Source organism: Pseudophryne corroboree, chromosome 12 (genome assembly GCF_028390025.1).
Source record: "Pseudophryne corroboree isolate aPseCor3 chromosome 12, aPseCor3.hap2, whole genome shotgun sequence".
NCBI classification, from domain to species: domain Eukaryota; kingdom Metazoa; phylum Chordata; class Amphibia; order Anura; family Myobatrachidae; genus Pseudophryne; species Pseudophryne corroboree.
Window position 1 is genome coordinate 23,195,429 of NC_086455.1, and position 27,135 is coordinate 23,222,563.

General features: G+C 45.3%; 2 protein-coding genes across 5 annotated transcripts in view; one reads left to right on the top strand and one right to left on the bottom strand.

Moving 5' to 3' along the window:
* Nucleotides 1-5,405, top strand: part of FNTB (farnesyltransferase, CAAX box, subunit beta) — a 31,110-nt gene extending 25,705 nt beyond the window's left edge. For all 3 annotated transcript variants that reach the window (XM_063947200.1, XM_063947198.1, XM_063947199.1), the window contains 4 exons: nt 2,315-2,447; nt 2,843-2,954; nt 3,049-3,163; nt 5,039-5,405. In XM_063947200.1, the coding sequence (XP_063803270.1) occupies nt 2,315-2,447; nt 2,843-2,954; nt 3,049-3,163; nt 5,039-5,134 (456 nt within the window). In that variant the 3' untranslated portion in view covers nt 5,135-5,405. The remainder of the gene's footprint in view (nt 1-2,314; nt 2,448-2,842; nt 2,955-3,048; nt 3,164-5,038) is intronic.
* Nucleotides 5,406-7,039: 1,634 nt separating this feature from the next.
* The window catches only part of EIF2AK4 (eukaryotic translation initiation factor 2 alpha kinase 4), a 134,521-nt gene continuing 114,425 nt past the window's right edge, over nt 7,040-27,135 (bottom strand). For both annotated transcript variants that reach the window (XM_063947196.1, XM_063947197.1), the window contains 5 exons: nt 16,888-16,985; nt 14,481-14,549; nt 9,066-9,110; nt 8,369-8,484; nt 7,040-7,488 (listed from right to left, as the gene is read on the bottom strand). In XM_063947196.1, the coding sequence (XP_063803266.1) occupies nt 7,431-7,488; nt 8,369-8,484; nt 9,066-9,110; nt 14,481-14,549; nt 16,888-16,985 (386 nt within the window). In that variant the 3' untranslated portion in view covers nt 7,040-7,430. The remainder of the gene's footprint in view (nt 7,489-8,368; nt 8,485-9,065; nt 9,111-14,480; nt 14,550-16,887; nt 16,986-27,135) is intronic.

Consider the following 27,135-nt stretch of genomic DNA (forward strand, 5'->3'; position numbering starts at 1 on the left):
ATGCAAAAGCCCTGGGTGTAACAGGTTAACCCGCAGTGGTTGTTACAGCCTGACCCATCAAATGATGCTCGTGCGCTTTAAAATGATTTTCTCTTGTTGTATAGAGAACGTACACTCCTATTGGTGCAGGAATGGCTCCAGTGTAATAGTGCTACAACTACTGTCTACTTCCAAATATTACGTTTACATAAATTCAGGTCTTACGTAACATAGTTAATTCTGAACCAGATGGTTTACTACGCTCACGATGGTAAATCACCAGGCAGCGGGTAGTCTGACAGTGTTTATGTGGAGGAGCTAGACAATGAATACTGTTGCGAAGAAAACTTGTAACAAATCTAGATAAATACAATTCCATAGTGATCCAAACAGTTACTAAAGTATGTACTTAGCAGCGGCAGTTCCACATGTTCTATACACAAACCGTCAGCATTTTCTTACGCCGTTTTATTTGGAAAATAAAATCTATCCGGCTGCAAACTAAGCACCATGGGGCAGATGTATTAAGCCTAAAGAAGTGATAACGCACCAGCCAATCAGTACAGATTTAAAAAATGACAGGAGGTGATTGGCTGGTGCGTTATCACTGCTTTAACACTTCTTTATCCAGGCTTAATACATCTGATCCAACAGTAAAGGGGGGTACACACAGAGCGATAATCTAAGCAATCTGACTAGATTGCCTAGATTTTCAGCAAGATCGCTCCGTGTGTAGCCCTAACAGCGATAGCGATGCGCAGCCCCGCACATCGGTATCGCTGCTTCCCCCAACCCCCCCCCCCCCCCCCCCCCCCCCCCCCCACGCTCAGCACAGATCGCGCTGTGCTGAGCGGCGGGAGAGATGTGTGCTGAGCGGTTCGCTCAGCACACATCTCTACAGCATCGGGCCGTGAGTACTGGCCTTAACTTCTAGGCAGTACTGGTGCCTGCTCACTATGCAATTGTGTTTATCTAGATTGTTGAATTTTTTTTTTTTTTTTTTTGCAACAGTATTTGCCTAGTTGCTCTTAATAAAAGTGAAACATTATCTGTGAATAATCATATGTGTATATAAAGGGTGCCCCAGAAAAAGTTCTCTTTTTGCAACCCCCACTTTTTGAGTACACGGGGGCAGATGTATTAACCTGGAGAAGGCACAAGGAAGTGATAAACCAGTGATCTGTGCAAGGTGATAAAGACACCAGCCAATCAGCTCCCATATGTAAATTAACAGTTAGGAGCTGATTGGCTGCTGCCTTTATCACCTTGCACATATCACTGGTTTATCACTTCCTTATGCCTTCTCCAGGTTAATACATCTGCCCCTCTGTATTAAACTCTTTTGGGAGCACCGCCAATGTTGTGATTTACACTTTGTGTATTCCAATGACTGGCTTGTTTTACTGAAAATCTATACCAGGTGCCCCTATGGCGTATTACCCATACCAAGTGATTTAGTAGGTATTATATTAATATTAAGCATACTCCATGTAATCTATTTAAAAGTACTAAAAAAAACCAACAAGTTTAAAATACCTGTCTAAGGCACCCCTTAAAACTATACTTGGGACTATACATTCCACAGATTAGAAAACCGTATTGTAGATCAGGGTTCTTGTCCCTGTGGCATAGCCGCAGATAAAAGATAGTCAACAACTGAATTCAGTATTGGGTCATACGTCGGCATGTAGTGGGGGGAACAAAGGGGTGTTTATTGCTGTATAGCCATATGGGGTTACAGTGCAAGAGCTGCCGGTAGTGGGCCAGCTTGGATGTTAAGGTGTGGGCTGAGATTTTCTTGGAGCCTGTATAGTTTAGGCCAGGCATATCCAAACTGCGACCCTCCAGCTGTTGTGAAACTACATATCCCAGCATGCCCTGACACCGTTTTGCTGTCAGAGAATGCTAAAGCGGTGTCAGGGCATGCTGGGATGTGTAGTTTCTCAACAGCAAGAGGGCCGCAGTTTGGACATGCCTGGTTTAGACTAATGGGACCAGTAATCTTCCTAGTACAGCTGACCTGCACGTAAAATAATTCAGAAACAAAGGGAAGAAATCTGTCTGAGAGGCACAAATAACAGTAAAATATAACTTTGTGGTTCAATTAATACAACATTAGACTTACACATTAGATGGAAATTATTGCACTATTTTAAAATATTTAAATATACAGGGATTTTTTTTTTTTTAATGTTTCAGATGCTTTGTGCTTGTAATGTATATCAACAAAAACCCTTTACAATCCACATGAATTTATTCAATCGATTTTAGTATAGGATTTATATGGTGCTCTATTATGGTTTAATTACTAATTATTATTTTTCTTTTTATTAAGCGATGGGTTGCATTTAGACAGATGAGATTTGAAGGTGGCTTCCAAGGCCGCTGCAATAAGCTGGTGGATGGCTGCTACTCCTTTTGGCAAGCTGGTTTAATGCCTCTCCTTCATAGAACCTTGTATGCAGAAGGTAAGAACGTGATTATCTCAGATGGCATTTAAGTGGAACTCTCCGGGATTGTTACCCCACGGTAGTGAATAGGATATGCTGTGTTCATTTGGAGTGCCTGTGTATAAGTCCTGAGCCATCTGTAGCTGCTACGGACTGGTGACACGTTCCCTCTCAGCGTACAGGGTAATTGCCAGCTGATCTGGGGCTGCATTGAAAGACCGCTCTCACTCACGGTTACTGCAGCGGCGTGGTAGCTACACAGAGGGTACAGTGGTGATCTCATACAGGGGATATCGGCAAAGAGCCCTGGGGTGGAAAGATTCCTAAACTTGGGATAAATTGCAATTTAAAACAAATCCATGATCTTTGAAGGTGTAAGCTAATAAATGTGGTGGATATTATGACTTTTGCAGGGGATTCTGCTCTTAGCCATACAAACTGGATGTTTAACCAGCACGCTCTGCAAGAATACATTCTCCTGTGCTGCCAGTGTCCCAGCGGTGGATTATTAGATAAACCTGGAAAGTAAGTGATGCAAAGTTACCTCTGTAATATTTTTCCAGATGGAATCATTTCCCTATGTTTTAAATACATTTCTTGGTAATGTATGTTTATAAAGGTCAAGAGACTTCTACCATACCTGCTACTGCCTGAGCGGTCTGTCTATGGCGCAGCATTACGGCAGTGGTGAAATCCTCCACGAAACGATCATCGGAGTACCAGAAAATTCATTGGTGAGTAGGTTCCACTATTCAGCTCTAGGCAGTAGGAGTGAGGCTGCAATTTAGCATGGGTTAGGAGACAGGTGCCTCTCCAGGCATTATAGAGCATGGGTACGGCCCACGTACGGACCTGCTTGATATGCTGTTGTGGCTCAGTAAGTTTGGTATAAGTGCAGCTTTGATTTTCTGCACATTGATGTCAGCATGATGGGAGACGCATTGGGGCCTCCCCAACTAAGTAACTCATTTTACATGTATTATTTTGTGCCTAGCGCTGCAGAAAATAGCACTGGGCAAGACAAGGGAGCTGACTGGATAAGCCTGGCTTCCATTTGTGTGGGAGTTTGCTGGAGGTGCAAATAAACTGGAATATTACACCAGCTACGTGGTGCAAATTCAGTTGTTTTATTTGAATTTTTTAAATGGGAACCTTCGTACATACCTAAGTGACCCAGTTGTACACACTGAAAAGTGCTGTCACTCTAAAATATTACACACGCCAAGTTTAACAAACTATTTAGCTGCTTTTTTTCATGCTCCGATATTAAAGGACGGTTGCAATGAAAGATTTGCTGCAACGCGTTGTAACACTTGTGCTATTTTATGTATAAAGACAGAATGTACACAGACGGTGTTCTGCTGGTTTATTGGAAAATGAACCCCATGATCTGGTTCTATATCACTAGCATGCTGCCCATTGGGAGCACATCCCATAGGAGTTCATTGTTTAATTAATTCATTAATTTTATTTATATAGCGCTCTTTCTCCAACAGGACTCAGGGAGCTTTACAGGTATCAAACACTGCACATAACACAAAGATTAATACAGATGTAAAAAGAAGACCTAGAGCAGACAGTAAGCATAAAGCAGATTTGGTGCAGACAGTTTGGGTAATAATGTCCATGGTTATATACTCCATCCACAAAAGGACACACTATGTAGGATTATCCTGGGTGGAATAGTTTATGCCTAGAAGAGATGACACAATGGGTGATTGTAGCGACCCGACACTCATAATAGGTCCCAATATTACCGTCAGCTGCACGTATTTTTCATCCCATTAACGATCGTACCAGTTGAGGCAGCCATGTTGGGTGCGCTATGAAGGTTACGCTGTGGGAGATAAGCCATACAAGGACCCAAGATATACATGGGAACAGCTAAGTTTAAGTGTTGTAGTCACCAAAACACAAAGGAGAGGTGGCCATTTTGTAGATGGCCAACCACTCATGAAAATTGGTTAAGAATTAGCGATATCTCTGAAGCACTATGTCTTTAGAAGAATATGTTGTCATTTGTGAATCATGAATATGTATTCTACCCACAGCATGGCTGCTTTCACTATGTGAAAGTAAAATGGATATGTTGCCTGCATTCTGTGTTCTATGGCACTTCCTACACCAACATTTTTGCATTTAATCGCCTAATTTTAATGTTCTGCTTATACTGAAACATTACTGACTTTTTAAGGTATGTAGAGTTCACAGTGAATACATTTGGGGTATCTGCATGACAAAATCGTGTTTCAAGCAAAAATCATTACTGTATAATGTAATTATCGGTGGTTTAGAGGTTATGACTGATGTTTCAAATTACTTAGGCAGCTGCTGATCAGTACAGCTGGCTAGAGGTGGTGTAGCACAGAGTACTACTGGGGAGGGACAGGAGACTATAAATACAGGCTCTGGCTAGAGGAGGGGGTGTAGTAAAGAGTACTACTAGGCAGCTACAGGAGAAAAAAAAAAAAAAAAAGATTATATATATATATATATATATATATATATATATATATATATATACACACACACACGACATGTTTTCACCACATCTGTAGTAAAAAGTCTGAATTATTGTCTAATTTTTTTTTTTTCCTCCTCTCTGACAGAAACCTACACATCCGGTGTATAACATTGGACCCGATAAGGTAGCCCATGCCATCATGCATTTTATGGAAAAAGAGATTCCAGACATGGCAAACTGAAAGCTAGAAGAATAGTCAAAGGACTAATGACCCTGCACTTAGTGTGTACCACTATATATGCTACCAGCTACAACATGGAGGGAAGCCATTTTTCCCACTAGTGAAAGGTCTGAATAGTGTCCGCGTACACCACGGCTTTCTTACTGTCTGCAGAGAAAGATCGGCGGGCAGTGTGATGTGGCGATTGCTTGACGGCAAATCCATAGTCACCGTAACCCCAATACACCTTTTTCTATTAATACGCATTAAACTTTTGCGATCATGAAACTTGCATTGTCTGATCCAGACCTTCTGTTACACTGTATGAGGGGATTGTGAAATCAGACTAGAACAGCTACGTAGTGCTCTGAAAACCAAATGGAACGGGAATATTAATGTATGAGAATGCTACCCTGACTCATTTCATGACTAAATGCCTCATCTAACAAAGTATTTCCCCCTGGGGTACTAGATAGGGATCAGCAGTGAAATGGGGTGCCACGATTGCCGGCAGAAAACCTAACAGGAGTACTAATTTTTTTGTCACTCTTCGGGCGGTATTCAATTCTTTTCACCCCCTTCCACACCCGTTCTGTTTCTGCTGATGGGTGTGGTATCATCATTTCAGCTCGCTCCTCCCGGGGGTAGTGAGGCACCCAACCCTTTACGCAGCTAAATCTGATTACTATGAGCGATAACGGGGATCACTTTAGAAAGGAGATTGGACGTGATGTTATTTGAATACCGCCCTTTATGCACTGGATGTGCATGAGATTGTTGGATGTCCCATTATCAATAAACATTTATTATCAGTCCTGATAAAAGGTCAAGAGCAGTCACTGTAAGAGCAGTTACGGCAAACTCATTGTGGCCCCATGTTCTAGCTTCAGTGTTTACACCGGGAACACAGGTTATATAAAATGTGGAATTACAGAGTGTGATACAGCCAGTCTGATCCGGATGTTATGACCCTGGTTCTGTCTCGCTCTACTAAAGGGATATATTGTGTCTGACACCTGTTTAGCACTTTCCTTTCCTCTTAAATAATTTAAGGAGTTCTATTTATTTTTCTAATGCTACTATCTGACTGATCTACTCTTACAGGTCAGATTACAATATTAAAATAACTAAATGAAAAATAGATATCATCTGTTTTCTCCTATATAATGTCTATACACAGTTACTGTGCTAGGTTGTATGATCGGTTTCCAGGCAGCCTGTGTAAGCGGAACCACGTCTCTGTGCACAACACAGTGACCGTCTCGTCTATATATACCCTGAATCAGGACTGGGACTTCCTCAACGTGGCAATAATAATCTCCCTTTTATAGTACATCTGTCGGCTACACACAAATGGAAGAAGACACTTGTTGGGGGTATCCAGATGATAGGTGGACACGCTTTTTGGACGTTTTTGAACTTTTACCCACTTTATCATCCACTTGGACTATGAGTGGGAATGGTAACCCGTGCCGAGTGCATCAGTAACAAAGCGAGGCACCGTGCCCTAAGCAGGGCGGTACACTAATTGGGGTTTCCTGTGCTGAAACCTTCAATTTCACACCCAAAAAAAAAATAACTTGTGTCAATCGTTTGGGACACTGTTGACCTTTTGAACCTCACCCCTTTTTGGGCAAGACCAATATGACAGAGTAAAGCTAGGTACACACCTATAGAATAGTTGGCCCGTTCTCCCGCTATCAGGTTAACGGGCAATGATTTTATAGGTGTGTATGCAGCCCCAAGGCCGCCAGTAAACGGCTTATCACGCTCCTGCAACGGTCGGGAACAGGAGGTTGCGTATTACGTGCCGCACATGCGACTTCCCAATCCCCATAGTGGAGCCGCTGTGTGGCTACGATGGGTTACACTGGATGTGTACAATTTCTAACAAAGCTTTTACAATTCTACAACAGCAAAAACAAGTTTTGTTTTTATACTGGTTTTATTCATTGCATCTCCTAGAACCAACATCAAAATATGTCCTGGTCACAGTATGGATGACAATTGGTCCTTAAGTTTTGTGGCCGACGTGATCTTGTTTTAGGTCATAGGAATGTATAAAAAGAAAAGAAAATGTCTGTACATTACGATCCAAGTAATTGTAAAGAGGCAAAAAAAAAGCGTTCACACTGGTTTTGAAGAAATGTTCACAGTTATGTCAGACTCCAAATCTGTCCTTTTGATTTACATGGGTCAGCTATTACTGCTGGTCCCACAATTTTGCAATGCAAACCCTCTCCTACCCCCCCCAATAACGGCAAAGGTTTTGTAGTTTTAGAATGAGGATTGCATGTCTCGCAGAGGCAGGTATGTGCTAAAAAAGAATCTTGTAGTAATCCTCCCGATAGCTGTACAGCACAAGCATTGGTACCCTGAAGAGAGAGAACGGCAGAAAGACATTCAGGCACCAGACTTGTCACAACGAACACAAGCAGGCATAAGCAAACAATACCCCCCGCACAGCAACCATGCCAGATCAAATCACACCCAAGCACTTGAATAGTTATCAAATATAAATTAATGAATGCACAGCTGTATCCACCTTTGCAGTGAGTGTCGAGAATACAATATGATTTCTAAATATGTTGTGCACAGTGTGACTTAAACACAACATAACAATAAATGTTACGACAGGCTGAGTATCCCATATCCAAAAACTCAAATATGGAATATTCCAAAATACGGAGTTTTTGGAGAGAGATAGTGAAACCTTTGTTTTCTGATGGCTCAATATGCACAAACTTTGTTTAATAGACGAGTTATTAAAAATATTGGCTAAAATTAGCTTCAGGCTGTGTGTGTATAAGGAGGATCGGAATGTGATCCCGCCGCACCGGATGCCGATTATCAGTATACCAACATCGGCATCACGGGTGCTAGAATGCCGGCAGAGGGGCAAGCGCAATGAAGCCCCTTGCGGGCTGGGTGGCGAGCTGTGCTAGTCACAGGTTCTATTCTCCCTCTATGGGTGGCGTGGACACCCATAGAGGGGGAATCACCTACCTCGCCGGTAAATTACCCTCGTCCAGATCCCGACATGTGGTATGTTAACTGCATACTGTGCTTAGACTTGGGTCCCATCACCATGATATCTCATTATGGTATGCAATTATTCCAAAATACGGAAAAATCCCATATCCAAAATACCTCTGGTCCCAAGCATTTTGGATATGAGATCCTCAACCTGTACTAGGAAAACCTTGACAGTCCAGATCTTGTGTAAAATGAATGCAGCATAACTCTAGAACGTACCGCTTTTCGATTTTGATTGTGGAAATCTCATCGAGTATTATCTCTAGATATCTCTGCCGCGGCAGTCTAGTCATCAGCTGCTTCACAGATGCGTTGAATGCTTGTTTATCGCCACACTACAAAAGAAACGTTTAATTATCTGAGACCTTCATTACAGGGAGGATTTTTTTCATTTTTAGCCAACATCTCCGAACCCACAGACATACATAGGAAAGATAGGCAACTGCACCCAGTCCGGAGAACTACAATAACCCACCATCACCTAGCACTGAATGCCACCTTAGTCTGCACAGGATCATGTAATCGGTGAACTGATGAGGGTCTGCTTATATTTTCAAACCACACATATTATTCTCTGGCTGGAGCTCCGAGTACAGTATATGCATTTATCTATCTGTTACGGCGACTTAATTAGTACCGCAGTCAGTTTGATTTAACCGTTTAGGCTCAACCTTGGATTTTCTTAAAACCTGGACTGTTGGGTGCTTTGAGGACCGATTTTGGAAAACCTGTATTAAAATATAATATAGCACAAAAGAAAAGAACTTTCCATGGAGGGAATTGTCCTTAGAGACCAGGTACTCGCACAGTAAGCATTCACTATTAATATTACATGATTGGGTGAGGTTTTTTTTTGTTTTGTTTTTCATTTTAAAGGCTTCACTTGCTTGTAATTCCTTTTTAAAGTGTTACTTACCTCTAATGATAGTAAACCCTGGATGGTCTCTCTTGGCAGATCTACCTAAAATAAAAGAAATTTTGAGAAAAGAATTTAAAAATTGCACATACCTTATCTTGGATAGAAATCGGACCATAAAGATGGCCATAACCCAACAATAAAAGGCATCTCTGCTCTAGATCCACCTAAAGACAAATGACAGCTCCAAAGTGTCTCACATCAAATATGGAAAGAGGTGCATGGGGGCGAGACAGAAGCACACACATTTGTCAGATGACTCTCCTGTTTTTTCACGCTGAGATGCTCCACCTGCTGATCTACTTCCTCCTGCTCTCATTTCCCTCCTCCCAGACATCTGGCGTCACCATTAGTATTCTGCAAATTTACTGCACAAACAGGCTTCCTCATTAGCTGTCCTGCGATATTCCCAAATATCTCTGCAGTTTCTGCTAATGCCAAACAGGAAGAGATTCTGTGGGCACTGAGGCCATTTATCCTTTACATCTACTCTCTGTACCTGCATAGACTCCTTTTCCAGGAGTCTAACGGGACCCTGGAACTAGCATAGGGTGCAGAGTGCACTGCATAAAGCAACCTTCAGCAAAAACTGGTGTCCACTTGGTGCATAATGGAGACTAATGCCCAGGTGGCTACCCAACAGAATCAACAGAGACTCTACACTATGCCACCAGGTGGATAAGCACCCTCAAGAATGCAGTGATCTACCCTGAAAAGTGGCTGACTTTGGGGGAGATTTATCAGATCAATAAACTTCTAACTAATTTTCCAGCTAGATGGTTGGTACTTTTATCTCTCTCCAAGTTTTGTGTTAAAGTGACCTCTTTCATCTAATCTGGGGTATGCTGCCATCATGGGTGTATAGATGGAGCGGTGATGAGTTGACACCTAAAACTAAAAACTTGTTTAGCAGCTGGACCCTCTCCTCTACATCCCGTTAGCCCCTAAGGAGCCAATTAGTCTCCTCAAGACTGTCTAGAACTGGGATTACCTGAAGACAGGTAACGGCACATCAGAGGGTTATGTATACGAGATGGAGGAACCAGCTTGATTTAGCTTGATAGTATGCTCCATCACATAATTGGTTGACAGGTCAGAATGTTCCTAAGCGGCGGGTCAACAAACTACTCTACTTCATTAGATGAAGGAGCTATTGTAGTCTACTTTTGTTACCACAGAGGCTTACTTTCAGCCAGTCTTAGCTGCTGCTTAGGGTAACAAGGCAGCTAAAAGATGGACCGAAGAGTCAGGCTCCATGTTGCAATACAAATCTTCGTAATTGGATTGGCTTCCTTCCTAGAGGTCTATATTGAGCTTTCAGCTCCTTAAAACAAAATCGTGCATTCTCCAGCAGGTTCCAGTTCTCCAGTGCATACATTTACTGGGGAATAGGACATCTGAATAGGACATCTTGGGACAGATGTATTAAGCCTGGAGAAGTGATAAGTGCAAGGTAATAACGCACCCGCCAATCAGCTCCAATATGTAAATTGACAGGAGCTGACTGGCTGGTGCGTTATCACCTTGCACTTATTACTGCTTCATCACTTCTCCAGGCTTAATACTGCCCCCTTGTTTTGAGGCAGTTCCAATTGCGGACCCTTTAGACTCCACTTCTGTTCCATGGTCAAGAGTATATCCTGGCCTGGTGAGCCAGTTCTTGTGGCTGTCTCCTTCAGCCTGTCACTTCCTTCTGTAGAGGCTGAACAGATGATTCCTCAGCAAGGGCTGAATAATGTCTATAAGAAAGTGAACCAATGGAACAACGGTTGACCGTCTCCTGGATTGGGGAAATGCAACGCTGTATTCTTATCTGAAATGACTTTGGACCTGGGACGGAGCTAGTGCCATAAATGTCCTCAACTAATGGCGGTTGCTACAGGTTCTGCTCAACGCTCAGCCATTCCATTGGGGCAGAAAATAAACACCACCCAGGTGAAAATTAGGTATTGCTTTGGTTTTAAGCAGCCATCATATATAGGGGGCAGTCAAGCCCACATATCAGATACTGTCATGATGGCAACAAAGCTGCAATTCCTGGCAAAGAAACGCGTTAGAACTACTATCACACACCTGGATTGAATATTGCTACACCGGAGTTCCAGACCAGCCACCTCAGCAATGCAGGCTTGCAACATCTAAAGGACCTGATTGGAAATCACCAGTAAGGAAAGGACCAATATTTATCATTCACCGTAATATTTGAGAACTCCAGCATCATTACAGGACTATGCCCCTCAGGAAATCATCCTTTAGTGGTGGACACCTACTGGATTTGTGCCTATGTGAGATTCAATATTCCCATACTCTTCTGCCATGATCTATAGGTGTCACTGTGGAATGGACACTCCATTATTAATGTTTTTGAATTGACATCATATTCCCAGGTGTTGTGGTAACTTGATTTTTAATATTGTTGTTACATACTGTACTAGCTGTTCTACCCGGTCTTTGCACAGGAGTTTCTGTTTTTCACGGTTGTACATATAAATGAGTGTTAAAAATTTTTGCAATTCTATAGAGATTAAAATTTGAGATGTCTTAATGTAAGTAAATATGAATCCATGGTTCTTGGCATTACCCGTAGCAGATACAGTAAAAAGTGACAGGACCATTTTTGTAGTTTATTAAATTCCACACACTGGAGGTGCAATCCAAATTTTGATCCGCTTGTTCATTTGGCCGCTATCGTTCCCGCAACGCAAGCCACGCATCGGTAATGATGTCATTATGTCAACCCCCTTTTCATACCCTTACGGGAGGTTTATTAAAATTCAAATTACGCAGTTTTTCTATTTCCCACCTGAAGAATACCTATGTTACATTTCAGTTTCCTAACATATCGGGAACAATACACACATTGTGTAATAAAAATGAACTCTTATTTTGTTTAAAGATAGTAATTGTTCCATCTGGTTCTATTCATCATTTAGCGCCACCATTCCTTCCTTTTTTGTTTGATTCCATTGGGGCAATCTGGTTTGAATCCAATCTGAATACGCCACGGCATTTGGAAGATATACATTTCTTGGTGCAAGTAGAAGAAGGTACACAGATCAGTGTTCAAGTTGGCTTTAAACTTGTCATATTAGCAAGGTGGCTTGGAAAGTGGAATAAATCTGGCCTCATTCAAGGTGCAAGTTTAGTCTCTCCGTATTCTTTCATAGGAAATTGGCTCCAATTTGGAAGTACAATTATTTCTTCAAGGTACAGTATGTTGCATGTCCAACTGCCTTATAGTTCACTTATGATGCCTAGGAACTTTAATTTGGTTCCAAATGTAGTACAAAAGCCTGTTTTGTGCTAGGATTTGCCCTTGGGCAGAAGAGATGACATCTCACTCATTGATCCGGAGTTTCGGCCTTGAAGATGTGGCTACATTAGCTTTGCTGTGGAAGACAAGTCTTCTGATTTTATATGATGCACACAAAAGAGGTTGGCCAGCAACAAACATTAGTGGACAGATGGATCACTGCTATTGTTCTTCAGGAACTACCTTGTTTTCCGGTCATAGACTAATCAAATTCTTCAAAATAATTTAGTTTTGGACTAGAGGTGCCAATTTTGGGCATAAAGGTATGTGTGCAGCTTTGGAAAATCCCCATGGCTGGCAATGTCTCCAGATAGGATGATAAGATAACTGTTGGTACACACTGTTAAATCTGCTTTGCCGATTCTATCCGGGAGACATGGCGTTCACACTTTTTTGCTCACTCAAAGTTTGCGTTCTCTGAGTGTTTATTTGTGCTTGCTCTCCTGTGGGCTTTATTAAGGTTCAACTGATCCCATTGTCTCCTTAGGCTGGTATACACAGATCAATATCGTCACTATTTGCCGTATCAGAATGTCAAATCGTGCATATCGTCTAATGTGTATGCCCGATTGCGCGCTTCCATGGGTCACGTGACATCTTCTGGTTGGCCATGCTGCACGGACAACCAGTAGACAACGTATGGAACCCAGTGCAGTGTAATGAAGGACGGAACGCAATATTGTTACATCGTTCATTACATTATGTAGTGTGTACCGCGCCAATCTCCGGTAGTTTAGGGCAAAGAGAAATTGCACCATCCACCAGTAAGAGTGCTGGTTGTCCTAGTGTGTAACTGGCCTTAGATGCTCATGGGGTGTAGAGAGGAGGGTCTAGCTGCAATCATGTTTAGTTTTATGTACCGATCTCTATACTCCTAGCTGGCAATGTCCCTAGATTTATCCTCTTTTTTGTTATGCCTCTTTCTGTCCTCTTGCCAGAGTTGATTGGGAGGAACCATAGTACCGTTCCCAATATTACAATGCCTGCCCCTTCTTTCTAAAGTCCCCTATGTGGATGATACCTTAACCGCTAAGGGGTATATTCAATAACTGTCTGAAGCTGCCGTCTTGTCGGAAAGACGGCAGTTTCCGACAGTTTTAGGTCGGAAGGGGTTCCGACCTATTCATTATGGGCCCATTTATTCCGGCAAGTCGGGAAACCCGACTTGTCGGAATGCACGCCGATGCCGCCTATCAGCGTGCATTGTCGGAAGCGGGGCCAAACCCCACAGGTTTTGGCCCCGTTTCCGACAATCTCAATCCGACTTTAAAAAAAGTCGGATTGAGATGAGTGAGCTGAGAGCAGGAGACGGGGTAGGGCAGTGGGGAGAGCAGGGGACCCAGCGGCAGCGGCCACCCGGCTCCAGCAAGCGAGGTCCCGCTTGCTGGAGCCGGGTGGACGCCCTGCCGTGATGCAGGCGCTGCTCCCCCATCTCCTCCCCTGTCCGCTCCATCTCCTCCGCTGCTCCCCCCCCGGCGCCACAGACACCACCTGCTCCCGGCGCCACAGAAATCACCTCCTCCTGGCAGGCGGCGCCGCCGACAGCTCCCCCTGCTGCTGAATAGGGGTTGTCGGGTCCATTCCGACAACTGCATGTCGGAATGGACCCAACTGTTATTGAATATACCCCTAAATCTCGGGTGTAGTACGGCTGACCGGCGGTCTCCTGACCGCCGGTCAGCTTACCGACGCCGGGATCCCGGCAGCATACCGACGCCGGGATCCCGGCGGGGAGGGGCGAGTGCAGAAAGCCCCTTGCGGGCTCGCCACGCTGCGGGCTCGGTGGCGACCTGCGGTCGCCACGGGTTCTATTCCCACTCTATGGGTGTCGTGGACACCCACGAGTGGAAATAGTCCCTGTTGGTCGGCATGCCGACCATCGGGACAGTGACCAGTCGGGCTGGTGGAGGAGGTCATGTGACTGTCGGTCAGCTGACCGGCGGTCACATGAATACCACCCGTCCAACAGCAACAGAGATAAAGATATAGTTGCTTTTTTTGTGGCTTTTATTTAAGCAATATTACATTAGCAAAAGGTAGTAAGTGATATAAAGACTGCTTAAAGTTTAAAAACTAAATGGTGTAACAAAAAAAATACTTACTGCCAAAATTTCTATTTCTCTATTTCTTTGTTGGAAGTTTGTGATGGAGGTTTGAAGTTTTGAAAGTGCCTGCAAATAAGAACATCACTTTAGTCTACTCAAAATAATGAAGCACTTGCGAATTTTAAATTTGAAACTAGAGAAATGAGTGGGTTCGGTTTTACTTGAATCTCCTTATTGGTTATCGGACGTCACGTGTTTTGGTTAGCCAATAAGAAAAATCCAGAAAATAAGAAATGTCGATCATTCTGGCGTAAAGAATTGAGTAACTCCGAACCCGCTCATCTCTATTTGAAACCATTCCCCTAATCCAGGCATGTCCAAACTGCGGCCCTCCAGCTGTTGTGAAACTACATATCCCAGCATGCCCTGACACAGTTTTGCTGTCAGAGAATGCTAAAGCTGTGTCAGGGCATGCTGGGATGTGTAGTTTCTCAACAGCTGGAGGGCCGCAGTTTGGACATGCCTGCCCTAATCACTGAAGCACAAAGAAGGCAGCCATTTTGTGATCAGAGCAAAACTTAGAATTCAGCTCCATTAAGTAGGATCCACTGACATCACTGCAGCACCCTATTGTATCTCACTGGTTCATAGAGAATAGATTAGGCTGCTTTTTCATGTAGAAAGCACAAAATATCTGCCTACACAGTGTGAACTTGGCAGGTGCACTTTTTTTAAGGGGGCGTGGGGTCTGTGTGTACACGGGGAAATTTCCGGTTTACCAAATGCAAAGAATACACAGCAGTAGCCTCGATTAGTGATTATTAAACCTGATCTCCAAGACGAAAGTCATCAACATGATCTTTGTCAAGAAATTCTGCCTTATTAAACCCACTCACACACCCATCAGAAGAGCAACCCTACATATGGGCAGCACGGATGGTGTAATGGTTAGCATTACTGCCTCACAGCACTGAGGTCATGGGTTCGATTCCCACCATGGCCCTAACTGTGTGGAGTTTGTATATTCTCCCTGTTCTTGCGTGGGTTTCCTCCCACAATCCAAAAATATACTGGTAGGATACTTGGCTCCCAAAAAAAATGAACCCTAATGTGCATGTACATGGGCAGATTAGATGGGCCAAATTCTTATCTGCCGTCAAATACTATGTTTCATCTGGGGTCCATTCCAATAATGTTTCATCGTTGTAGTCACTTGTCGACTAACTCAGCCACTTGCAGGTGGTAAGGATTCTAATAGTTCCATATATTGGAATAGATACCCCAAAAACTGCATAGTTCCGGTTGTTGCTCTGCAATTTCAGAGGTTCATCTACCAGAATAATATGGCCTTACGCAGTACTGGAGAACCTGTGGCTCACAGCTGCATGTGCCGATAGGGGTAGATAAGTCCGCAGCCAGCTGCTCCTAATTTAGTCATTGCAAGGAGGGAGTGCACTCTCCCTTCTTCCTCTGCAGCAGAGCCTGCTATATAGGTAATTGGGGGGAAGGTCCTGATGGGTCTATAAATAAACTTTTGGATCTTGGTCTCCGACTGGTTGGTCATCCCTGCACTAATAGGAAATTAGATGATTAGAACAGTGACATCTGCTCCTGTCGATCACTTAATTTGCTTTGTGCAGTCTTTGAACATGACAGAAGTAAGTTTTTAGTCTCATAGCCTAGATCTAATAGCACTGGATGCTGCAATTTATTTGGCCCAAACTGGCAGCATTAGGGAAAGTAAATATACACTAGCTGTCAAAAGTTTTATCACATCCCTAGTATTCAAATTTTTATTGACATTTAAGCAATTAAAGTCCAGTGAATAATCTGAAATTTCACAAAAAGGGAGGTGATAAACTGCTAGAGATTTTATTTTGTTTTTTAAAGGGTAGGTAAGAAAAAAAGTGGCCTTTAGAGGGATTAAGTAATGGGTTTAGAAGTTACAGCTGTTCGGCAGCAATGAAAAAAAGAGGCTCGACTGGACCATGAAGCACCACCTGTGGTCTGTGGTAGATTGGAAGAAGGTCTTATGGACCGATGAATCATCTTTTAAAACCTTTGATTCATCAGAAAGTTGTGTAGGCAAGAGCATGGTTCCTCAGTATGCTTTTAATAGAAGAACACACTTAGGTTTTGCTTTTGTAAGTATTTTGGGCCGCCACTTCGTAAAGGAGAAAGGCCCTCAATCTGTATATACTGGTGCTTACAGATTGCACAAGATGGATCAGATAAGACTGTAGGCATATACGTAACATGACAGGAAGCTTAGCTATGTGCAAAACTATTTCAAAGTCTTTTCAAACAAGTGGAAAATGTGCTGTCAGTTATCCCCACAGTGCATCACATCATACATAAAGCGGTCAGAAAACTGGGAATTTGCTGACGAGTCTCATCCAAGCTAAACAACCAAAAAAATAAATGTATTCCGAAAAGTATTGTCCCTAGACCAAGCAAAGCCTACCTGGGTTTCATAGCGTCGTCTTATGTTGGCAGATAACCTTTCTGGAGGTATGACGCTGACACTTGGGACTATGGTACTGCTGTGCTGCTCAAACTGACCTGTCAGATAAAACACAATGTAACCAGAGACCAAACACAGCTAAAAGCAAGCCTTCTCTCATCCAACCACAGGCCTGTTGCTGCATTTGTAGTGTCTCCATAGGGTACTAACATATTTAATGCTCCTCTACCTGCATTAGACCACAAACTGTTAGTAGTTATGGGTCCAGGGTCTGACCCCATTCTGCCCCCATTCCATCTTACCGCTGCCTCTGTAGATTGGCGTTAATAAAAGGAGTGACCAAAAAACACTGTTACAAATGCTGAGCAAACGCTACAAAATTATCTTGGCCGATCCGCAGAATATTGTCGGATTGCCCAAAATAGGATTTTAATTACCTACCGGTAAATCCTTTTCTCGTAGTCCATAAGAGATATTGGGGAATCTAGTACGATGGGGTATAGACAGAGTCCAAAGGAGCCAGTGCACTTTAAATGTCTTCAACTGGGTGCGCTGGCTCCTCCCCTCTATGCCTCCTCCCACAGGCAGTTATAGGTAAAAACGTGCCCGAAGGAGAAAGGACATATATGAGAGAAGGAAACATGAAAACAGAGTGGTGAGATGTACAAACCAGCACACCACTAACATATAACAACCAGCAACGGCTGGGAAAAACCATATAACAAGAACCTGCAGAAAAGTCACCGCACTGAGGCGGGCGTCCAATATCCTCTATGGACTACGAGAAAAGGATTTACCGGTAGGTAATTAAAATCCTATTTTCTCTATCGTCCTAGTGGATGCTGGGGTTCCTGAAAGGACCATGGGGAATAGCGGCTCCGCAGGAGACAGGGCACAAAAAGTAAAGCTTTTTCCGATCAGGTGGTGTGCACTGGCTCCTCCCCCTATGACCCTCCTCCAGACTCCAGTTAGATTTTTGTGCCCGGCCGAGAAGGGTGCAATCTAGGTGGCTCTCCTAAAGAGCTGCTTAGAGAAAGTTTAGCTAGGTTTTTTATTTTACAGTGATTCCTGCTGGCAACAGGATCACTGCAGCGAGGGACTGAGGGGAGAAGGAGTCAACTCACCTGCGTGCAGGATGGATTGGTTTCTTGGCTACTGGACATCAAGCTCCAGAGGGACGATCACAGGTACAGCCTGGATGGTCACCGGAGCCACGCCGCCGGCCCCCTTGCAGATGCTGAAATCAGAAGAGGTCCAGAATCGGCGGCTGAAGACTCCTGCAGTCTTCTAAAGGTAGCGCACAGCACTGCAGCTGTGCGCCATTTTCCTCTCAGCACACTTCACACGGCAGTCACTGAGGGTGCAGGGCGCTGGGAGGGGGGCGCCCTGGGAGGCAAATGAGTACCTATAAAGGCTAAAAATACCTCACATATAGCCCTAGAGGCTATATGGAGATATTTAACCCCTGCCTAAATTTTCTAAATAGCGGGAGACGAGCCCGCCGGAAAAGGGGCGGGGCCTATCTCCTCAGCACACGGCGCCATTTCCTCTCACAGCTCCGCTGGTCAGGACGGCTCCCAAGTCTCTCCCCTGCACTGCACTACAGAAACAGGGTAAAACAGAGAGGGGGGGGCACATTTATGGCGATATTTTGATATAACAAAGCAGCTATAAGGGAGCACTTATTATAAGGCTATCCCTGATATATATATAGCGCTTTTGGTGTGTGCTGGCAAACTCTCCCTCTGTCTCCCCAAAGGGCTAGTGGGTCCTGTCTTCGTTAGGAGCATTCCCTGTGTGTCTGCTGTGTGTCGGTACGTGTGTGTCGACATGTATGAGGACGATATTGGTGTGGAGGCGGAGCAATTGCCAAATATGAGGATGTCACCCCCTAGGGAGTCGACACCAGAATGGATGCCTTTATTTATGGAACTACGGGATAGTGTCAACACGCTAAAGCAGTCGTTTGACGACATGAGACGGCCGGACAATCAATTAGTGCCTGTCCAGGCGACTCAAACACCGTCAGGGGCTGTGAAACGCCCTTTGCCTCAGTCGGTCGACACAGACCCAGACACAGGCGATGACTCCAGTGGTGACGGTGACGAATCAACCGTATTTTCCAGTAGGGCCACACGTTATATGATTTTGGCAATGAAGGAGGCGTTACATTTAGCTGATACTACAGGTACCACTAAACAGGGTATTATGTGGGGTATGAAAAAACTACCTATAGTTTTTCCTGAATCAGAAGAACTAAATGACGTGTGTAATGAAGCGTGGGTTGCCCCTGATAAAAAGCTGATAATTTCAAAGAAATTATTGGCATTATACCCTTTCCCGCCAGAGGTTAGGGAGCGCTGGGAAACACCTCCTAGGGTGGACAAGGCGCTAACACGCTTATCTAAACAAGTGGCGTTACCCTCTCCTGAGACGGCCGCACTTAAAGATCCATCAGATAGGAGGATGGAAAATATCCAAAAAAGTATATACACACATGCAGGTGTTATACTACGACCAGCTGTAGCGACTGCCTGGATGGGCAGTGCAGGGGTAGTTTGGTCAGAATCCCTGATTGAAAATATTGATACCCTGGACAGGGACAATATTTTACTGTCGTTAGAACAAATAAAGGATGCATTTCTTTATATGCGTGATGCACAGAGGGATATATGCACACTGGCATCACGGGTAAGTGCTATGTCCATTTCGGCCAGAAGAGCTTTATGGACGCGACAGTGGACAGGCGATGCGGATTCAAAACGGCATATGGAAGTTTTGCCGTATAAAGGGGAGGAGTTATTTGGAGTCGGTCTATCAGATTTGGTGGCCACGGCTACAGCCGGGAAATCCACCTTTCTACCTCAAGTCACTCCCCAACAGAAAAAGGCACCGACTTTTCAACCGCAGCCCTTTCGTTCCTTTAAAAATAAGAGAGCAAAGGGCTATTCATATCTGCCACGAGGCAAAGGTCGAGGGAAGAGACAGCAACACGCAGCTCCTTCCCAGGATCAGAAGCCCTCCCCGGCTTCTACAAAAGCCTCAGCATGACGCTGGGGCTTCTCAAGCGGACTCGGGGACGGTGGGGGGTCGTCTCAAAAATTACAGCGCGCAGTGGGCTCACTCGCAAGTAGATCCCTGGATCCTGCAGATAATATCTCAGGGATACAGGTTGGAATTAGAGACAGATCCACCTCGCCGTTTCCTGAAGTCTGCTTTACCAACGTCCCCCTCCGAAAGGGAGACGGTTTTGGAAGCCATTCACAAGCTGTACTCTCAGCAGGTGATAGTCAAGGTACCTCTTCTGCAACAAGGGAAGGGGTATTATTCCACTCTTTTTGTGGTACCGAAGCCGGATGGCTCGGTAAGGCCTATTCTAAATCTGAAGTCCTTGAACCTGTACATAAAGAAGTTCAAGTTCAAAATGGAGTCACTCAGAGCAGTGATAGCGAACCTGGAAGAGGGGGACTTTATGGTATCCTTGGACATCAAGGATGCGTATCTCCACGTTCCAATTTACCCCTCACACCAGGGGTACCTCAGGTTCGTTGTACAAAACTGTCACTATCAGTTTCAGACGCTGCCGTTCGGATTGTCCACGGCACCTCGGATCTTTACAAAGGTAATGGCCGAGATGATGATTCTTCTTCGAAGAAAAGGCGTATTAATTATCCCATACTTGGACGATCTCCTAATAAGGGCGAGGTCCAGAGAACAGCTAGAGATGGGATTAGCACTGTCTCAAGAAGTGCTAAAACAGCACGGGTGGATTCTGAATATTCCAAAATCCCAGTTAATGCCGACAACTCGTCTGCTGTTCCTAGGGATGATTCTGGACACGGTTCAGAAAAAGGTTTTTCTCCCGGAGGAAAAAGCCAAGGAGTTATCCGAGCTTGTCAGGAACCTCCTAAAACCAGGAAAGGTGTCTGTACATCAATGCACAAGAGTCCTGGGAAAAATGGTGGCTTCTTACGAAGCAATTCCATTCGGCAGATTCCACGCAAGAATTTTCCAAAGGGATCTGTTGAACAAATGGTCAGGGTCGCATCTTCAGATGCACCTGCGGATAACCCTGTCTCCAAGGACAAGGGTGTCTCTTCTGTGGTGGTTGCAGAGTGCTCATCTATTGGAGGGCCGCAGATTCGGCATACAGGATTGGATCCTGGTGACCACGGACGCCAGCCTGAGAGGCTGGGGAGCAGTCACACAAGGAAGAAACTTCCAGGGAGTATGGACGAGCCTGGAAACGTCTCTTCACATAAACATTCTGGAACTAAGAGCAATATACAATGCTCTAAGCCAGGCAGAACCTCTGCTTCAGGGAAAACCGGTGTTGATCCAGTCGGACAACATCACGGCAGTCGCCCATGTGAACAGACAGGGCGGCACAAGAAGCAGGAGTGCAATGGCAGAAGCTGCAAGGATTCTTCGCTGGGCAGAGAATCATGTGATAGCACTGTCAGCAGTGTTCATCCCGGGAGTGGACAACTGGGAAGCAGACTTCCTCAGCAGACACGATCTTCACCCGGGAGAGTGGGGACTTCATCCAGAAGTCTTCCACATGCTGGTAACCCGTTGGGAAAGACCAATGGTGGACATGATGGCGTCTCGCCTCAACAAAAAACTGGACAGGTATTGCGCCAGGTCAAGAGATCCGCAGGCAATAGCTGTGGACGCGCTGGTAACGCCTTGGGTGTACCAGTCGGTGTATGTGTTTCCTCCTCTGCCTCTCATACCAAAAGTATTGAGAATTATACGGCAAAGAGGCGTAAGAACGATACTAGTGGTTCCGGATTGGCCAAGAAGGACTTGGTACCCGGAACTTCAAGAGATGATCACGGAAGATCCGTGGCCTCTACCTCTAAGGAGGGACTTGCTTCAGCAGGGTCCCTGTCTGTTTCAAGACTTACCGCGGCTGCGTTTGACGGCATGGCGGTTGAACGCCGGATCCTAAAGGAAAAAGGCATGCCGGAAGAAGTCATTCCTACTTTGATTAAAGCAAGGAAGGAAGTAACCGTGCAACATTATCACCGAATTTGGCGAAAATATGTTGCGTGGTGCGAAGATCGGAGTGCTCCGACGGAGGAATTTCAACTGGGTCGATTCCTACATTTCCTGCAATCAGGATTGTCAATGGGTCTCAAATTGGGATCTATTAAGGTTCAAATTTCGGCCCTGTCGATTTTCTTTCAAAAAGAATTGGCTTCAGTCCCTGAAGTCCAGACCTTTGTTAAGGGAGTGCTGCATATACAGCCTCCTGTGGTGCCTCCAGTGGCACCGTGGGATCTCAATGTGGTTTTGGATTTCCTAAAATCTCATTGGTTTGAACCACTAAAAAAGGTGGATTTGAAATATCTCACATGGAAAGTGACCATGCTTCTAGCCCTGGCTTCTGCCAGGAGAGTGTCAGAATTGGCAGCTTTATCTTACAAAAGCCCATATCTGATTTTCCATTCGGACAGGGCAGAACTGCGGACTCGTCCGCATTTTCTCCCTAAGGTGGTGTCAGCATTTCATCTGAACCAGCCTATTGTAGTGCCTGCGGCTACAAGTGACTTGGAGGACTCCAAGTTACTGGACGTTGTCAGAGCATTAAAAATATATATTGCAAGGACAGCTGGAGTCAGAAAATCTGACTCGTTGTTTATATTGTATGCACCCAACAAGATGGGTGCTCCGGCGTCTAAGCAGACGATTGCTCGTTGGATCTGTAGCACAATCCAACTTGCACATTCTGTGGCAGGCCTGCCACAGCCTAAATCTGTAAAGGCCCACTCCACAAGGAAGGTGGGCTCATCTTGGGCGGCTGCCCGAGGGGTCTCGGCATTACAACTCTGCCGAGCAGCTACGTGGTCAGGGGAGAACACGTTTGTAAAATTTTACAAATTTGATACTCTGGCTAAGGAGGACCTGGAGTTCTCTCATTCGGTGCTGCAGAGTCATCCGCACTCTCCCGCCCGTTTGGGAGCTTTGGTATAATCCCCATGGTCCTTTCAGGAACCCCAGCATCCACTAGGACGATAGAGAAAATAAGATTTTACTTACCGATAAATCTATTTCTCGGAGTCCGTAGTGGATGCTGGGCGCCCATCCCAAGTGCGGATTATCTGCATAAATTGTACATAGTTATTGTTAACTAATTCGGGTTATTGTTGAAGGAAGCCATCTTTCAGAGGCTCCGCTGTTATCATACTGTTAACTGGGTTTAGATCACAAGTTGTACGGTGTGATTGGTGTGGCTGGTATGAGTCTTACCCGGGATTCAAAATCCTCCCTTATTGTGTACGCTCGTCCGGGCACAGTACCTAACTGGAGTCTGGAGGAGGGTCATAGGGGGAGGAGCCAGTGCACACCACCTGATCGGAAAAAGCTTTACTTTTTGTGCCCTGTCTCCTGCGGAGCCGCTATTCCCCATGGTCCTTTCAGGAACCCCAGCATCCACTACGGACTCCGAGAAATAGATTTATCGGTAAGTAAAATCTTATTTTCTCTAGCATCCATAAGGGATATTGGGGACAGAATTAGTACGATGGGGACGTACCAAAGCTTCCAGAATGGGCAGGAACATGCGGAGACTGTTGCAGCACCGCCTGCCCAAACTGGGTATCCTCTTTGGCCAGGGTATTTAACTCTTATAACTTCACAAAGGTGTTCTTCCCCGACCAGGTAGCAGCTCGGCAAAGTTGTAAGGCCGAGACTCCACGAGCAGCCGCCCAGGAAGATCCCACTGATCTTGTAGAGTGGGCCTTCAGAGACTGGGGAACAGGTAAGGCTGCTGACATATGCCTGTTGCATAGTAAACCTTAACCAATGAGCAATGGACTACTTTGAAGCAGGACAACCCTTTTTCTGTGCATCATACAGCATGAACAAAGAATCCGTTTTTCTGATCTGAGCCGTTCTCTTGACATAGATCTTCAAGGCTCGCACAGCATCCAATGCATCCGGAGGAGCAGATGCTCCAGAACTGGATGGAATCACAATAGGCTGATTCAAGTTAAACTCAGTGACAACCTTCGGCAGGAACTGCTGCCTAGTCCGGAGCTCCGCTCTGCCATCGTAAAAGACCAAGTATTCCTATCCCCAGGATCCTTCATGGTAAAGGAGCCCGGGGCAAGCAGCACCGCCTTTTTGGACAGGCGAGAGACTGATACATCCACCCCAGGGGGTTCCTCCCAAAACTTCCTACCTTCAGGAGCAAATGGGAAAGTGCGCAAAAACATTTTGGACACTTGGAATTTTTTGTCTGGATTTTTCCAGGCCAGCTTGAACAGGTCATCTAACTCTGTAGAATCAGGGAAAGTGACATTAGGCTTGTTTTGAATAAAGAAAAACGACTACTGTGACGCAGCGTCCTCTAGAGGGAGCTTTAACCCATCCCGTATAGCCAGAATTAGGGGTTCAGTACCCTGAGCAGAATCAGGATCCCCACTAACGAGATCCAAGTCATCCCCATCCTCCTGTATATGATCATCTGGATCAGGGAGTAGAGCAGGTAACCCACGCTTCTGTGGACCTGCATGAGAGGCGGGGCTGTGCATCTGCCCTAGCAGCTAAATCTGCAACAGCCTGTTGTAGTAGCGGAGTTTTCTGCACATTAGCAGTGAGCTGGGATGACATATCTGACATCATAGTTTTAAGAGACCCTAACCAGTGGGGCTCTGGACCCTCTCCCCCAGCCCCTTCACCGATTTGTGAAGATTGACTGCATTGTTCACAGGAAACAGAATCAGTAGATAATGGAGAGAATCTGGTGTGACATACACTGCACAGCTTGTGTTCACCAATGTTTCACGGTAAGCACAACAACATACACACAGTTACTGTATATTGCAAGCCTGCCCTACTGTATGTGAGAGAAGACACAGAGAGAGGAGGACACCAGCACAGCCCCAAGTGAGGCTGTCAGCTCTCTATATCACAGTAATGGTGTGTACACACGGTGAGATATTTTCTTACGATTTTGACTATATAGTCAAAATCGTAAGAAAAGTTAGTGCAGATTGCAAGGTGAAAGTCACCTTACGATCCCAATTCGATGCGCGGTCGGCATCGCAAGCCTAGATAGACTGTGCAGGCAAGTCAATTTTGACTCTCATAGAAAAGATATTCAAAATTGACACTTAGCCAAAATCGCAGTCAGTATTGCAAGCACACTCATTATGTGCTTGCGATGCCGATCTAGCCCCTGTCGCATAGTGAGAATCGGGGTTAGCCCGAATCTCACCGTGTGTATGCACCTTAACACTAACAAATGTTGTCCTAGAGAGGACCCAGATAGTGTACACTAGCGGCTCTCCCCCTTTGCTACACCCTGTACCAGATATCCAGAATGTCTGTAGGACCAGGAAGCGCTGTGTGTGGATGCAGTAAACCGAGGAAGGCGCCAAAACGCCTCAGGTCCCGCTCTGATGTAGCTCCGCCCCCTCCAATGGCGCCGGAGTTGCTCTGATATATTATACTGGCAAAGTCTCCATATAACTTTAAAAAAAAGTGCTAGTCTAAGCATTTTTGTGCCAGGCCACACAGGGGATCTTAGCGGGACCCCCCCAGGAGGGTCCTGTATGCCGTGCCCGTGGTCAGCTGCACTTGAACCGGGGGACCCCCTTAGCGGGGCCCCCGGTGTGTACTCACCACCAATGTCACCTTCAGACAGTGTTAGGGGTGTGCGGCGTGCTGCGGCTGTGACAGCCAAGGCGCAGTGCCCCGCTGAACAACAGCCCCTCAGGACGGTGGTCCTGCAGCGGGGAAGCGCCTCTGCACCTCGTAAGGCCGGTGACCATCCCCCCCCTAACTCCCACGGTGCAGGTATGCTGTTGCCCAGACAGCATACTGAAAAAACAAACAGAAAAAATAAACTGAAGAAAACTCTGGAGCTGCAGAGATGCGCATCCTCTCCTGAGGGCATTTCTTTCTAAACTGCCTGTGGGAGGGGCATAGAGGGGAGGAGCCAGCACACCCAGTTGAAGAAATTTTAAGTGCACTGGCTCCTTTGGACCCCGTCTATACTCCATCATACTAGATTCCCCAATATCCCTTATGGATGCTAGAGAAATAATTGTATTGTGTATTGCCCCGGCTGACCACTAATTACAGGTCTGTCGGAAATCATCCAGCATGTCTGACAGATCTGATAATTGGGCGCCCACATCTGGCAGTGTATGTGCTGTTTCGGCGGACTGCCTGGCATTGCCCCTGTTCCTTCACAGGGAAGGAGCGGGGGAATGTCTTCTCCCGATTGGCCACAATCTCTGATGGTTACAGCTCATCAGATAAAATAGCTGTTAGTCTCACATATTTTATCTGACCACGTATGCCCAACATTAAGCTGGTACACACCGATCCAAGTTGGCCCGATATCGGCTGATCTGCCCAACAATTGTATAGATGTGTATGCAGGAGCGTTAGCTGATTGATGACTTAAAACACTCCTGGAACTGTCACATAGGGAGGTCACATCTAATGTGCAGTTTAATATTTAGACTGCCGACCACCTGATTTCTAGCTCAGAGTGTATGGGGGTCACTGGCTGGGGGGTGGGGGTATATAGGGGAGGAGGGGATGCAGAGTGAAAGGTAACGGAATGCAGGGTGAGGGGTAGTACCTGTGCCCACATGCATGGGAGACATAGGAGGAGGAGTGTGGGTAGCCCTGCTACCTGCGTCGCTGTTGGAAGGAGAAGAAACACCAGCACTGCCAGAAGATTAGTAATTATTGGAATAATTAAGCTACTTGGAGACTTCCAATTGCTTAATTAGTACTTAGGGGCGGTGTCCAAGGGGTTCCAAATCCCAGCAATGTTTCCTTACAGAAATTACAGCGTCTCATTTTCTCTCAGTCAATTGAATAGGAATCACCCCATGTTGCAAGGTTTTCTTAAAAACCACTGCACAACTGAGTATGCCTCTTAGGAACCCAAAACAACGGCAATCTGACAAACAAGTCCCAGGAAAAAGAAAAAAAAGTGAAGCGCTAACGTTTTACGGTCCTCGTTCAGCTTGAGTTGTTCATTTACAAAAATCCCAGATGGTTGTGCTTCGGCCGCCTGCACACGCACAGCGCGCGTGCACGGACATTCACTTTGCAATCGCATCCTGGAAGGACAACACTTAACATGCTGGGCGGCCCCCGCCATGTGACTGTCAGCTCTTTTAGCAAAACTGCTACTGAGTCTGAATTAGGCCCTATATCCGTAGCATATAATATGTGACGAATCATTCAGTACAATTAACAATACACAAATGAGTA